Consider the following 16217-nt stretch of genomic DNA (forward strand, 5'->3'; position numbering starts at 1 on the left):
ATGAATTTGGTATGATCTCTTAGTCCAGATCCACACATGTTGGTATTTCTGACCTGTGAAGGCCTTTCTTAGTCCACATAATTAATTATCCATGAATACAAAGCCCAGGTTTAGTCCCTTCTCCAAAAAATTGAAAGTTTCTATTAGTTTGTACTTCCACACTTTTCTTTCATTATCTGATTTAAAATTGCCCTTAAGAACCAAAGTTCTTAAATCCTTTATGGAGTGAAGAGGGCAATTGAAATGATTTCCTATTGGTGTTTACAGTTTTTTATTGTTTATAGTGAATTGGTGGTGTGTATTTCTCTTTCTCAGACTTTGCCCAGTCTCTCCTATATACAGTCCCCCTGTTATGCATTAAGTGCATTATATCAAGTATACTACAATGGAAGAAGAACAGTTGTAGTGACCATGGATGCTGCACTGTGATCTAATGTGTCCGGAATTGGTATTTTGTCTGAAGTCATTATGTGTGGGCAGGTTTTTTGCCACAGGGGTATGTTCCAATTTTGGTGGGGTTCAATAAGGCACTTCTTGTTATTAGTGTTTTAGGTTGGGAGACTGTCTGAATGCTAGCAGTGGTGGCTCTGGTAATATGCTTTTGAGCCTCTCGCCCTGAAGTGTACCCTGTAGATCTCTGGCTATTTTTCTGAGGGTCCTTAGTCTTGGATTGTATGTGACCACTAGGGGTACCCGGTTTATTTGAGGCTTTTGTTTATACTGTAGAAGTTGACTTCTGGGAATCCTGGTGGCTGCATGAATGTATTGATCCACAATCATGGGGTTGAAGCCCCTGTTGATGAAATCTGCTTTGAGAGTTTTGAGGTGGTGATTCCTTTCAACTGTGTCCGAACATATCTGTTTCGTAAGGCCTGGTTGTAGATGATGGAGTGTTTAGTGTGGTCAGGGTGAAAGTTGTCATACATTAGATATGATGGTTTGTCCGTTGGCTTTCGATATTTTCCGAATATAGATGTGAATCTAATTTCACAGTTCCACCATTTGGGGAGTTATGAATAAAATGCAGGCTTGAGAAATGTCTCTTTCTATAGTCTAACCCCTGAATAATGAGTAGCTCTTAAAGACAGAGGCAGATGAAAATGTGTAATGTTCCAAAACCTTGGGGATGATGTTAGTGCTGTTCTGCATTACAGTGTGATTCATTGTTTTGCTACCTACATTCAATTATTGGCCATTGTGATAATGAAGTCTTAGGTTATATTAGGCTAACCTCTTCATTTCTACAGGATTCACACAATGTACGTCCTTCAGGATGAAATGTTCTCATTGTTCAGCTGCAAAAAACTTTGTTTTCCATATATTTTATGCTTTCATAAGTACTCAGAAAAGAACCAATTGCTTTCAGGCTCTGTAATTAATAAGAGATGATTTATAAACTTTTGAAAGAGTTATGCAAGCTAAGATTACAAAAGACTGCAAGTATATTGTGCTGAAGTGGGATCTATGCTACTTTTCCAGTGGCACCTGTACCATGAAAATGGCCTAATTTACAAATGCTGACAATGCAGTTTCCACAGTACAGCAGCTAGGGTTTGTTCACATGTCAATACTTTCTATAGGTTTAAAAGATAAAGTGATACATGGTTACTTCTTCAGCTATTACATCCATTGAGAGTGTGCTTAGTTGTCCATGGTAGAACACAGCAAGTAACAACAGTTCATTGGAAACCCTTTTTGGTGAACTTCAAATGTTTGGCTTCTCCTCTAATCATTCAAGTTTGAAGGAGTTGCTTGTGAAGGTAAACTATTTGACCCGCTGATTCAATATATCTTTATTCTTTGAAGGATAAATTTGCCTGTATTAAAAGAAAATCAATAAAGCTGAAATATCTTTCTGTGTTCCATCAACTTTTGTACTTTGCATTTCTGTTAATTTTTTTCTTTTTTCATGAATGGCAAAATTGTATATGAAAGGGGTGGTTCACCTTTAATCAATGCATGGTTGATAGGATAATTTGAAACCTAGAAACCCAGCTGAAATTGCAAACTGGAATAAAAAGATAAATAACTCAAAGCCACAAATAATAAACAATGAAAACCAATTGCAAATTTTCTCAGCATATTATGCTGTACATCATACTATAAGTGAACAACCTCCTTAAAATGCTTCATTTCTCCCAGTGCTACTAAACCATACTATAATATATTTCAATGACATTCTTTCTTTATATTCTTGGGATATAACCATCGAAATAAAAGGGGTCTGGGGGGCGTGACCGGATGTTGTTCTGAACGGACGTGAAAATCTGCAGCTCCCGTCTTCAACCAGCATTTCACTTGCTTTCGATTGCATAAGGCCTGGGGAACCTCTTATAATGGGCAAAGATGCCAAGAAGAAGCCTTCCCCTCCTAAACAGACGTCTCCGACGAAGGTAAAAACCCCTTCCGTGTCGTCTTTCTTTGAGAAGTCTGAGGGTCCTAGTTCGCAACGCTCTAAGATGGCGGATGCGCCACGTCGTAGCCCCAGCCCGACGGATTCTACGAGCAGCTCTATACAGCTCTTCCACCAACATGATATTCGTGTGCTCCTTGCGGCTTTACCAACTAAGTCGGATCTGCTAGATATGGCTAAAAACATTAAAGCTGCGCAACGGGCCGAAATGACTGCGATTAAAGACGCTTTGAAAGATATTGGCGCGAAGATGGAAGAGATTGACCTGCAGCTCCAAACCCATCTGCGAGGGATTAATACAGCCACGGCACGGGTAAATACGCATCATAAGTATATATATTTGCTACGGCGGCACATGGAGGACCTGGATAACAGGGGGCGCCGTAATAACCTGCGCATTCGGGGAATCCCTGAGTCAGTTAAACAGCCTGACTTGGAACAGACTTTATGTGAGATCTTTAACCCACTGCTTGACAAATTGCCTCAAACTGCAATTGATTTTGACCGTGCACACCGAGCGCTTAATGCCTCCTTCAGAGGAGACCAGCCGAGAGATGTCATTTGCTGTCTTCACAGCCACAAATTGAAGGAGGAAATTCTCAGGAAGGCGAGAGCTGAAGTGCAAATCTCATACGAGGGACATAAAATTGAAATATATCAGGACCTTGCATGGCTCACATTACAACAGAGACGTATGCTTCGTCCCCTGACGACACTACTCATGGAGAAACGTATTAAATATAGATGGGGATATCCATTTGCACTAATTGCTAATCTCAATGGTAGATTCTTCAGCCTTAAGGAACCAGATGATCTTCCCCAGTTCTGCAATCAACTGGAGATCCAGCCACCAGATCTCGCAGATTGGAGAGCACTCGCATACAACGGTGACGACCTACCAGAATTGGAGTCTCAAGACTGGTCCACGCCAACTAAGAAACTACGAGGTCTTAACAAACTGCCACCTGAGTCATGAGGGATCCACGTTCCTGTTTCTGCAGTTTGGTTCTCGATCCTATAGGAGGGTAACTATGTTCCGATCCCTGGATGGACTGAACTGTTTGCTCATACTAAAGTTGTTTGAAATTTGGTGATACTTCACTTGACTGATGGGCTCCCTCCTTCCTTCCTTTTGAAGGCCCGAATTTCTAATGTTCCCTTGAGGCTTTTTGCTGTTTTTCTCCTCCCCCCCCTTTTTTTTTTCTTTATTCTCTTTTCTTCCCCTTTTTCTTTCTTTTGTTCCCTGCTAGTTACCCATCTTCTCCTTCTTTCCCCCTTCTCTTTCTTCTCCTTCTTTTTCCTCCTATTTCTGTCCCTCTTTCATCTCAAGGGCTCGCATATCCCTGTTGCATTTTATGTTTACCTTAGGTCTATGTCTTCAATATGCGGCTACTCAGAGCAATTCATCCTGGAGACTGGGAGCTGCGGATTTCGTGTGTTTTTGTTTATCCTCGGCTTCCCCCCCCTATTTGTATCTCCGTAGTTACATAACTCCCCCAATTCTTTTTTTTTTTTGGGAAAGGGAGTTCACGGAGTTCTTATCTCTGATTCTCCCCACGGGTTGTTCAACTTTAGCCTTGATTTTTGAGTCTGCAATGGGAGATACTATTGTGATTATGCAGTTATGTTTACGTAAAGTGTTTAAGTTTGTTTTTACGTGCTGGGCGGCTCTTCTGCGGACACCTTTGCTTTTGCAGAGAAGCAAGAGCGTTACTACCAGGTATGTGCGTTGGCTACTGTTTATTTATGATGATGTATGATAAATTGTGTATTATGTCGTTGAATGTCAGGGGTCTCAACACGATCCAGAAACGCAATAGTCTCAAGTTAGAGCTTAAGAGGCATAGAGTACAGGTCGCCATGCTACAGGAAACGCATCTTAAAAGACTAGCAACATCAAAAATTTATGTTAAAGGCTATCAAAACATTTACCATAGTCCACCTCAGCAATCTAAAGTCAGGGGCACGGCGATTCTGGTGGCCGATCACCTGCAATGGCTATACCTGGAACAGACGGAGGATAAACTGGGGCATATGAATGCGGTCAAGGGGCTGATCAGAAATACGAAGTACACTTTTGTCTCACTTTATCTTCCGAATACGGGGCAATTGCGACATTTCAAGGCCTTACTCCAACAGATAGATCAGTTTTCTGAGGGTGTTTTGATCATAGGTGGAGATTTTGCTTTTGAGACACTCATAGATTGCTCCTCCCAACACTCTAGCCTTTCTACAGGTCAATTAGCTCAACTGCGACATTTGTCATCTGGATATAAGTTGGTGGATGTATGGCGGATTCTTAATCCTGAGTCAAGAGACTATTCGTTTTTTTCCAACCCCCATCAAATGTACTCTCGTATTGATTATTTTCTGACACCACATAATAACCTCCCCCTGTGCTCTAAAGCTGTCATTGGCTCCATTACATGGTCAGACCATGCTCCAGTTTTCTTGTACTTCATGAGGCAGGGTACGGCTAGCAGGACTTGGCAATGGAAACTAAACAAAACCTTACTGGAAGATGTCTCTATTGTACAACGTATATCAGAGACTTTGGAAAGATACTTCAAGGAAAATGACACTCCTACCTCAGATCCGCAAATTGTGTGGGAAGCGCATAAATGTGTGGTCCGGGGCGAGCTAATCAAGTTAGGCACATATAAAAAACGCGAGTGGCAACAAAAGGTTAACCAATTACTGATATCTCTGGCTACGTTGGAACGTCAACACAAACATCGGCATTCCCCAGCCTTGCTTGACCAGATCACGGCATTGAGACGGGAAATTAAAAATTCACTTAGCAACTATACCAAAAAAGCTATCTTTTATCAAAAAAAACTTTACTTTGAACATGGAAACAAATGTGGCCATTTATTAGCTTCCGCCTTGAAAGCCAAGCAACGTCGTAACCACATCGTAAATATTCGAGACTCTAATGGAAAGGTTACTCATGATACGACTAAAATCACTCATGTTTTTTGTGATTTCTACAAAGATTTCTACAATATTGAGATGGAGCCGAACCAATCTTTGCAACCAGGTGCGACTATAGATATGGATACATACTTGCAAGACATCCACAAACCTCGACTCTCCGAGGCAGACCTGGAACACTTGGAATCTCCGATATCTTTGGAGGAATTACAATCTGCTCTTAAACACACTCCGACCCATAAAGCTCCGGGACCTGATGGATTTACCAGCTTGTATTACAAACGCTTTTCTACAATCTTACTCCCGTTTTTTCTAAAACATATCCATATCATTGCCGACAGCGGTAAACTGCCCCTAGATGCTACCAGAGCTAATATTGCACTGATACACAAGAAGGGGAAGGACCCGCTAGACGTAAAGAGTTATCGGCCGATATCCCTACTCAATGTTGACACTAAGCTGTATGCGAAAGTGCTAGCAGAGAGATTAAAGCCATTTTTATCAACAATTATTGACCCTGAAAAAGTGGGGTTTGTCCCACGAAGGGAAGCACGAGACAATACGCTTAGAGTATACAGCATAATTCACTATTGCAAAACGCACGATGTTCCTATGGCCCTGTTGTCCACCGACGCGGAAAAAGCGTTTGATAGGGTGAAATGGGAAACTATCTTCAAGTGCCTTCGTTGGGTGGGCATTGGCCCCATTTTTTTACGCTATGTCCAAAGTCTGTATGCACAACCGCAGGCACGGATTCGGATTAATGGGACTTTGTCAGAACCTTTTGATATTAAAAATGGTACGCGTCAGGGCTGCCCGCTGTCCCCCCTTTTGTTCATACTCACGCTTGAACCGTTCCTACAAAGGATTAGACAGAATTCGACCATCACAGGAGTGATTGCTCGGGATTACCATCATAAAACGGCGGCATATGCCGATGACATGCTATTTTTTATCACGAACCCCAGAACTACATTGCCAGCTATCCTGCATGAATTTGAAGTATATGGGACTCTGAGTTATTTGAAAATTAACCAGCAAAAATCTTGTTTTCTTAACATTTCTCTTCAACAACGGGAAATGCAGCATGTTCGGAGCACTTGCATATTCACGATTGTGCCAAAACATCTTACCTACTTAGGTCTTAAGGTATCACCAAACATTGCGGATGGGGTGTCACTGAATATTATGCCGCTTCTCAAGACAGTGAAATCTGATCTACAGCATTGGGATAAACCTGGTTTCTCATGGTTCGGTCGCATAAGCATTGTCAGAATGAACGTTCTCCCCCGTTTTTTGTATTTGTTTCAGACGGTCCCATTCCGGATACCTAGCTTGTTTTTTAAGGAATTGCACTCTACTATCTCAAAATATATTTGGAAACGCCGACGAGCCAGACAGAAATTTGACAACCTCACACAGCCAAAGGTGACAGGGGGTCTGGCCTTACCGGATTTCTGGGCTTATCATAAAGCTGCCACCCTGCAAAGAATCTTTGATTTCCGTGTGCTGCAGCCCCCCAAACTATGGATTGGTGTTGTACAAACCAATTATGAGACTCATAGACTTATAGATACATATTTGTGGTTACCCAAATCAGATCGAAAGGCTGGCAAATCATCAGACCCGATTATGTCAAAGATTATTGCTACTTGGGACTCATTAAAATACAGACGTAGCCTTGTCAATGAAAACTCTAGAATTACCCCTCTACTGCATAATAAAGAGTTCCCTCCGGGACTGAGACCCATAAACTTTAAACATTGGACTTCAATAAACTCACTTTGGGCCTATCAATTACTTAACGGCAGATCTCTTAAATCCATGGTGGATATATTACCACTAGAGAATACAACACCACTGGAACTGTTACGCTTACACCAAATCCGACACTTTTTGGCTGCTAAAAATATTATTGATGACACAGGACCAGATGACACTTTATTTGAACAAATGTTTACTAACCTGGAACGTACCCCTCACGAGATTGCTAAAATTTATAAGATGTTGATTTGCCGCTCTGACACACCAATGTACGCTTTTCGACGACAATGGGAAAAAGAGTTACTTTCTAATTTTACAGATGAAGAATGGGAGTTGATAGTGACTAAGTCATATACGTCTACTAGCTGTTCTAGATTGCTAGAGAACAATTACAAGATGCTCTCCCGTTGGTACAGAGTACCCAGTGCTCTGTCAAAAATGTTTCCTAAAGTCCCGGATGTGTGCTGGAGATGCGGCCAACCCGGCGGTACTCTTTTACATATTATGTGGCAATGCCCTAACATACAATTGTTTTGGACTCAAATCAAACACCTGTTACCTCGATTCACAGACTTGCCTGTACCAGACTCTGCACCTTTTTTTATTTTACATAGAAATGAGATGTCCCCAGCGCAATATAAAAATGCTCTTATTTCCATTTTGATAACAGTCGCAAAGTCGTTAATTCCACTATATTGGAAATCGAGTCTCATTCCTACACTTAAGGATTGGGCACTGAAGGTCACCGAGATCCACCAGTTCGAAGTTTGTAAAGTGGACATCAGTAGGCCAAAACTACAGGAGAGGCTAGCTTTGAAGTGGTTCCATTGGACACAGTTTCTTGAATCACCAGACTATTGTGCTCTGATAACATAGATGATGTGGATGTGCTTTTCTGGTACTGTTGAGACCCCTGCCACTGGATTCGGCTGTTACATACCTGTACTTTTCTTGGATTAAATTTTCATACTCATATTGCAAAGTGCTCACTTCTATAATTTTGGAGCTATAATTTAGTCCGTAGAGGCCCGCTCCCGCTTTAATTTTGACACAGGACAAACATACTTTTGAAATTGTATCTTTGCTTAGACGGATGCTGTATGTAGAACCTTGGTTTGAAATATGTGACTTCTCTATATGCCTTGAAGATGTGTTTGTATTGACATTTCCTGTGATGTTTTGAAAATGACGAAAGTAAATCAAAATAAATAAAGAATTTATAAAAAAAAAAAAAAAGAGATAAAAGGGGTCTGAAAAAACAGGTGCAAACCACTCTCCCCCAATTTGCACAATTGCCACAGGTCTTTGCACTCCAGAATGATGCACAAAGATCTGCACATTGCAGCACTGTATACTTAAGGGTTGGGCAGAGATATGAATGGCCCACCCACCTGTTCCCTAACTTGCACATCTGAATGAGCGAGGACTACAGCACTGACAAGAGTATAGCATCTAGTGAAATTGGCGGTTTTGACCTCAAACCTCTGCATCCAATGTAACAGACCCCTATTAAACATTGTGTAAAAATGGTGTTATAATAAAAAAGGACTAATTACGTGATATAATTGCTCTTCCCTTGTACTCAATTGGTGGCTCCTTCTTATCATCTGCAGTGTATGTTTGTCCTATATTTCTAGATCTGGTTTATTATTCTAAGGGTTTGGTAGTTGCAGTATTACTTTGTATACTCATTCAACATAGTGCTTTAGTTTGCAAAGAATTCTAAAGTGTGCATTTTCTTTGCAGAACAGATGAACTGATTCAGAAGACCATAAGAGAGAAATTTGCTGAATGCACAGTACTGACCATTGCACATAGACTCAACACCATTATTGACAGTGATAAAATTATGGTAAGATACTCATCCCTTTGCATTCTATTGTGCTTTATTTTCCCCATGGACAGCATCATTGGTGACAAAACTGGGCTTATAAAAGCATAATTTTTTGTGGTCGTTTCACTCAAAAATCTTGTTTGCCATTCCGAAATAACTGTAGAGTCAAGAAAATATACTAACTATAGCAAGACAATCCTGATGTATTTTTAGAATATTGTTATACTTTAAACACAGCAATGTTATTTTAGCACTAAATAGGTTAAATAGAAATGCAAACTACTTCATGTTTTTAACATCCTTGTGCTTTATCTAGTTAGTTTATTAATTGGATTATCAGTGTGTTTCCACTCATTTCTAAAGATGCTTATCTGCTTGTGTACAGTATATGACCCTTCAACAGGCCCACCCGTCCAATATCTGGCCAAAAATCATTATAATATATGGCCAGCTTAAGACAAAGTAGTCACATCCAAAGAACAAAGGGAGAGTTTTCTGTATAAAGAGCACATTAGCAATATTTATTTAGATAATTACATGAAAGTTAAAAGGCAAAATAACTTCTGTTACTTTATAATAAAAAAAAATAAAAAAATTTAAATTAAGTTATAAGTTCTATTTATTTTTTTCTGTTGAGAAAAAGGGATACAGCAGGGAAAATAAGTATTGAACACGCCAACGTTATTCACAGTAAATGTATTTTTAATGGGGCTATTAACATGAAAATTACACCAGATGTCGGTGGCAACTCAAGTAATCCACACATACAAAGCACTTAAAACAAATAAGTCCATAAATTAAGTTATGAGTAGTAAAGTGGAATGACACAGGCAATAAGTACTCTTACTCTAATGTATTTAATACTTCGTAAAAAAGTTTTTTGGTAATGACAGCTTCAAGACGCTTCCTGTATGGAGAACCTAGTGGCTTGCATACCGCTAAACATTCGCAAAAACGCAATTTTAAGTAACGCTTGCAATTTTAATTACATTGTCCCTTAACTGTCTACAAATCTTGAAGATTCCGGGGGAATGAACACTGATCTTCAGTTCTTTCCATAGATTTTCAATTGGATTCAAGTTCAGTGATTGACTGGGACATTCTAGCAGCTTTATTTTCTTTCTCTGAAACCAATTGAGAGTTTCCTTGGCTTTGTGTTTGGGATCATTGTCTTGCTGAAATGTCCACCCTCATTTCTTCTTCAGCTTTCTGGTAGATGGCAGCAGATTTTTATCAAGAATGTTCCAATACATTTCTCCATTCATCCTTCCTTCAATTATATGAAGTCTGCCAGCACCATATGATGAAAAACAGCCCCACACCATGATATTCTCCAAACTTCCCTGTTGGTATGGTGTTTTTGGGGTGATGTGCAATTCCATTTCTCCTCTAAACATGGTGTGTGCAATGACATACAAAGAGTTCAATTTTGGTCTCATCTGACCAGATTATATTCTCCCAGAATTGTATTGGCTTGTCCAAATGTTGTGCAGCAAACTTTAAACAAGCTTCAACATGCTTTTTCAGTGGAGTTTTGCACGGTGAGCGTGCATAGAGGCCATGTTGGTTGATTCCATTACTTGTTTTCATTGCATTAATTGTTTTCTTTGAAACAACTGTACCTGCTACTTCGAAGTCTTTCTGAAGTTCTCTGCAAGTGATCCTTGGCTTTTGCACAACTCTTCTTCATTTGTTCAATACTTATTCTCTGTGTCATTCCACTTTATTATGCAAAAATTAATTTATGGACTTGTTTTGAGTTCTTTTTATGTGTGGATTAGATTGGTTCTTACCGACATCTGCTGTAAATTTCTTGTCAATAACCCCATTATAAATACTATACATTGACTGAGAAAAATGTTGATATGTGCAATACTTATTTTCACCACACAAAAACCAAAACTTTTTTTGGAATGTTGCACAAAAAATCTGAATTTTTGTGTACCTGGAAAGTCTGAATTTTTCATGAAATCGGCAGAAAATCCCAAAATGTTTTAGTTATTGTACAAACTCAGCACAAACAGTAATATCTTCAAATTGCAAATAGGACCTCTGTCATTGACTTCTACAGGACCTCGACAGGTTGAAGATAGAGTATTTTCAGATTTTGAATTTTTTTTAGTCTCGGGGTATAATAAATCACAAAAATGAGAGTTTTTTTCCCACTAAAAATTCAGATTTTATAGTAAAAAAACTCAATGTTTTTAGCATTCAGACATAAATAAATAACCCCCAAATTTACAGTCTACAAACCCTGGTTCCTCATATATTAACTCCAGACTTCAAACTGTCTTATCAGCTTAGACCAACATTCTCTTTCTTGAAGGATTGCTACATCATCTGACTGCCCGCACTTTATGTTTAAGGAGTGATCTGAGTAGAGCGGAGGATGCAAGCAATTTAAGTGAACAAAAAGGGGTTTGCTGTTGAAATAACAAGACACCAGTATGCAATGCAAATATATTGAGCTGGGAAGAAGTTATTACAGAAACTGTGAACTCCATCTTTGGGGCCAATTTTCGCTGCAGTAGAATGCTCATAGCAGACATCCATGGCAACAATTAAATATTGTGTTTAGAAGATAGTTGCCCACTATTTGAAGAATGTTTTAATTGTAGTGGTTAGTGTTAATACGTTTTAATCATGTTAAAGGAATTCTCTCAAGTAAGCAATTTGCCAATAAAGATGCAAAGCATTAGTATTGCCATCATAACATCATTTAATTACTATTGTTCAACTAGTTTGAATTCATTTGTTCTATATCTCTGCACAAGTACGAGAGGGATGTTTTTTCTGTGATCGTGATTATGAAGACTAACAAAAGGATGACAAGAAGCAGCTGCAAAATAATTAATGCCATTGTTAGCAGCAATGTTTATTTCCTCATTCACCAAGGGAGTGAATTTTCCATATTTTAAGTAATGATGTTTTTATAAATAATTTGAGCTTGTGATTTATGTCCAGTCACATGTATTTTTTCTATTAGCAACCTTTTTTTTAAAATCTTTGAAAGTATGCTTACATTTATTGCAAGTTAAAAGTAGAAAACACCGAACATACATCGTTATAACTTTTCTTCTTGGACTTTGTATTGTCTTGTATTATGTGCATTGTTTATTATCACGTTTTCTTCTACACAATTAAATGGTGGTCCCTAGTAGTACAGGTTTACAGGGATTAATTATCAGTATCATAGACTGTAAATGGATATATTGTGAATTGTGGAAGAGGCAGCCTGAGAATAGATAGAATTTAAAATATGTAAAGGGAACGTTACACAGAGGGGCTGATTCACTAAATTCGAGTGAAGGATTCGAAGTAAAAAAACTTCAAATTTCGAAGGTTTTTTTTGGCTACTTCGACCATCGAATGGGCTACTTCGACCTACGACTACAACTTCGAATCGAAGAATTCGAACTAAAAATCATTCGACTATTCGACCATTCGATAGTCGAAGTACTGACTCTTTAAAAAAAACTTCGACCCCCTAGTTCGGCAGATAAAAGCTACCGAAGTCAATGTTAGCCTATGGGGAAGGTCCCCATAGGCTTGCCTAACTTTTTTTGATCGAAGGATATTCCTTCGATCGTTGGATTTAAATCCTTCTAATCGTTCGATTCGAAGGATTTAATCGTTCGATCGAAGGAATAATCCTTCGATCGTTCGATCGAATTTTCTGCGCTAAATCCTTCGACTTCGATATTCGAAGGATTTCAATTCCTAGTCGAATATCGAGGGTTAATTAACCCTCGATATTCGACCCATAGTGAATCAGCCCCAGAGTGTTACTGAAAAACTTTGTTCATTTACATTCAAATTTGAGTTTGCGCCACAAAAACATTTTTATGGAATATAAAATGTAAGCATCTGAAAGCTGGTGGTTTCTTGTAGAAATCAATGGAAGTTGTGATAGCAAAATTCAAGCTATTTTTAATAAGTGCAAATTTGAGATGAAAAAAAACCCCCTCAAAAATGTGAAATTCAATTCCTTGATAAATTTACCAAAAAAGCCAAAGCAATTAGTAGCAGTTGTTTGATAAATATACATTCCTAGATTAGAGGCCAGTCTTGTATTATCCAGAGATTACTCTGGATATATATTACTTGCCATGTAGTAGATTTTAAGGTCCTTAAATTGTTTTAAACTAAATTGAGAACAAATTTTAATTTGTGGAGGACTTCACATATATTGATTTTTTATTTTTTTTGGAAATGTTGAAGCAAGGAGGAAATACACACAGGCCTTTTGCATATAGTAGTGTGAATGCCCTGCAATTTACTGGTAAAAGAGAAATAAAAGAGGCAAGGACATTAAATAATTTAGCTTTACTAAATAGCATTGTCAAATTATAGGATGTCTTAATTATTGTGCGAGCAGATTTAACAGATCTAATTAACTTTTAAATGCTTTAAAGAAAATTGCATTGTATGTGTATTCACTGTCTTAAATGACAGATTGCAATGAATTCAACTTTAGCGTAGGTCACGGTAGGCTGTAAAACCTCTGGATGTGGAGCAGTTTATATAGCTGTTTTTTCCTTCATAAATTAAACACTGATAGGCATCATAGAAAAGAATTAGGCTTCACACCTAGATTTCAGCAGCTACAAATGTTAAAATTATTTCCCAGTTATAAAGGTATTGTTTTAATAGTTTTAATGGAGATAATGAAAAACCAAAAAGCTTGAATCTAAAAACGTTTCACAGCTATTCAAAAACGTGTATTATCACTGCATACTTTCTTTCACTCATTTAAAATGCAGTTTTAAATGTATCCCAACTTTTCAGTGTCATAATGGTAAAAGCTTGGCTTCCATTTTACTGCTGAAGGGTTGCATGGTTTGCCTTTCTTGTTTACTTTTTTCCATCATTAAAATGATACTAGTTGTAAAATTTAAAACTGTTTTGTAAAATACTTATTATTATCATAATATTATATTATCATCATAATTATTATCATAATTATTACAAGATGGAAGGAAAGGTGCCTTTAACATTGTCAGGCTCATACAGGTGTAAATGTACATTCTAGATTGGTGCATTATATGTGAGCCAGTATTTTAAATGTATGTAGTCGACTATTATTCCTGGTAAGGACAGCATAAATAGGGTTTCCACCTGCTTGGCATTTTACTAGCATGGCTGGTAAACTAAACTCACTTTCTATAAAACCATGAATGTCATGAAATGTATTAAAATATCCAAACTAAAAAAGAATGAATGGGAAAAGTAGCAGAAAAGTTTTAAACTCTGCGCACAGTAACTATAACTTTTTCATATTGTCGCAGAAGCCAGCATCAAAAACACCCAAATACTTCTAAAACCACATATCAAAGAAAGTTCTTCAACTAGTAAAAGGGACAGCTGCCATCTACATGATTTCAACAGGTTTTAGTATTGAGTATTTTCAGATTCGGAATTGTCACAATTCTGTTGTAATATAAAATACTAAGGGCTTCTTAGTTGCTTACAGTAAACCCTTTTTCTTTCATAATTAAAGACAAAGATCAGTGAGCCATATGTAGAACTGTGATTGTTTGTCAAAGTATTTAGTACATGGATGTGTTTCATTTTTGTAAATAATTTCCATTGGAATAAATCAGTAGCTAACATGTAAGTCAGGGGTGTCGAAACTTTTTGCAACAAGGGCCAGATTTGGTAAATTGAAAATGTGTGGGGGCCGACCATTCAGCCTGACATTCTTTGAACCATTAACATAATTGAACTCATGTAAACAAGGAATTGCGTAGCCGTAGCAATAATATTTGGTCACATTAGTGAAATGATCTGCCACTTGGTCTATACTGCTTCCTGTGTGCTGAAGGTGTTAGCAATAGACACATACTGACACGTAGTGACGCCATACTTCTTTAGTTTACTGTACTGGCACGTCAGTACGTCTATTGACACCTTCAGCCCTAAAGAAGTATGTGAGAGCAGCGCGTCACTATGTGCCAGAACGTGTCTATTGCTAACACCTTCAGCACACAGGCAGCAGTATAGACCAAGTGGCAGATCATTTTTCACTAATATGCCCAAATATTACTGTGCTGGCTACACGATTCCTTGTTTAAATGAGTTAAATTATGTTAATGGTGCTGGCGGGCCGCATTATTACTAATTTCATAAAGGGGGCTGAGGGCCGGTGTAAATTTGAAAATGGCCCACAATTGGCCCCCGGGCCTGACTTTGGACATGCCTGATGTAAGTTCATACTATATAACAGTTGCTGTGCTTTCATAGGTGCTGGATTCTGGAAGTGTTAAGGAATATGATGAGCCATATGTTTTGCTACAAAACAAAGAAAGCCTTTTCTACAAAATGGTGCAACAAGTGGGAAAGGCTGAAGCAACTACTTTAAATGAAGCAGCCAAACAGGTATACATATTATTGTTCAGGATATTTGCCCTTATTATATTTCATCAGTTTGAACCAAAGCTTACAGCTATTATACTTCTCATGGACTGTTGTAACTACAGTGCATGTTGCTCACATTTTAACACAAATTAACTGAATGTTTTGTACGGAACATACTTTACTTTGATCAATACAACTTAAAGGATTTCAAACACAATCAATACAGTCTTAAGATGGCTCAAAGGGTGCTCAATATGATTAAAAATGTAAAAAGAGCTTTCAGGAATGTAATCTGTGCCCTATAATCACAAAATGCTCAATTAATTGATGGCCATCTTACCAGATACAGCACTGGTTTTTAAGACTACTATCTGTTCTGTAGATACTCAGGATTCCTCCACTATGCATCAAGCTTTCAGGCTCTCCAGCCAGTCCATCCAACACATGAGTGGTGGGCATGTACTAATGCTAACTCATTGTGAAAGCACAACAGGAAAAGTGCATTTCCCTGTCAGGTCCCCTGAGGCACAAAGTGGTGGGGCTTGTCCATCATGATGAGGATTGGTGGGCATTGTCCAGTGCCAAGTGCTGAGCGGCTCTTTTGAACAGCCTGGGAGAGTGGAAGTCAAATTGAGAGCTCGCTACAGTGGGAAATGTCACAGCTCTCTGTTCATTTATATGATTTTTGAGGGCATATTTATCAAACAGTAAAAAAAAAAGATCACCCTCCATTTTTACCCTTTCTGACAAATTGATCAGGCTGTCCCTCTAAAAAGCAACCATTCTGCTGTAGGTCTCCAGTGTTTTCAACAGCACTGAATATTACAGACGAAGTCACGTCGAGAAGCACATTTATCAAAGGTCGAATTTCAAATCCATGTGAGTTTTTAAAAACTCCCCTAAATCGAAATGTAT

General features: G+C 38.4%; 1 protein-coding gene across 2 annotated transcripts in view; it reads left to right on the forward strand.

Moving 5' to 3' along the window:
- Positions 1–16217, forward strand: part of LOC108709757 (ATP-binding cassette sub-family C member 4-like) — a 141749-nt gene that overhangs the window by 121313 nt on the left and 4219 nt on the right. For both annotated transcript variants that reach the window (XM_041584291.1, XM_041584292.1), the window contains 2 exons: positions 8858–8963; positions 15189–15323. In XM_041584291.1, coding sequence (XP_041440225.1) covers positions 8858–8963; positions 15189–15323 — 241 coding nt within the window. The remainder of the gene's footprint in view (positions 1–8857; positions 8964–15188; positions 15324–16217) is intronic.

The sequence above is a fragment of the Xenopus laevis genome, chromosome 2S (genome assembly GCF_017654675.1).
Source record: "Xenopus laevis strain J_2021 chromosome 2S, Xenopus_laevis_v10.1, whole genome shotgun sequence".
NCBI lineage: Eukaryota > Metazoa > Chordata > Amphibia > Anura > Pipidae > Xenopus > Xenopus laevis.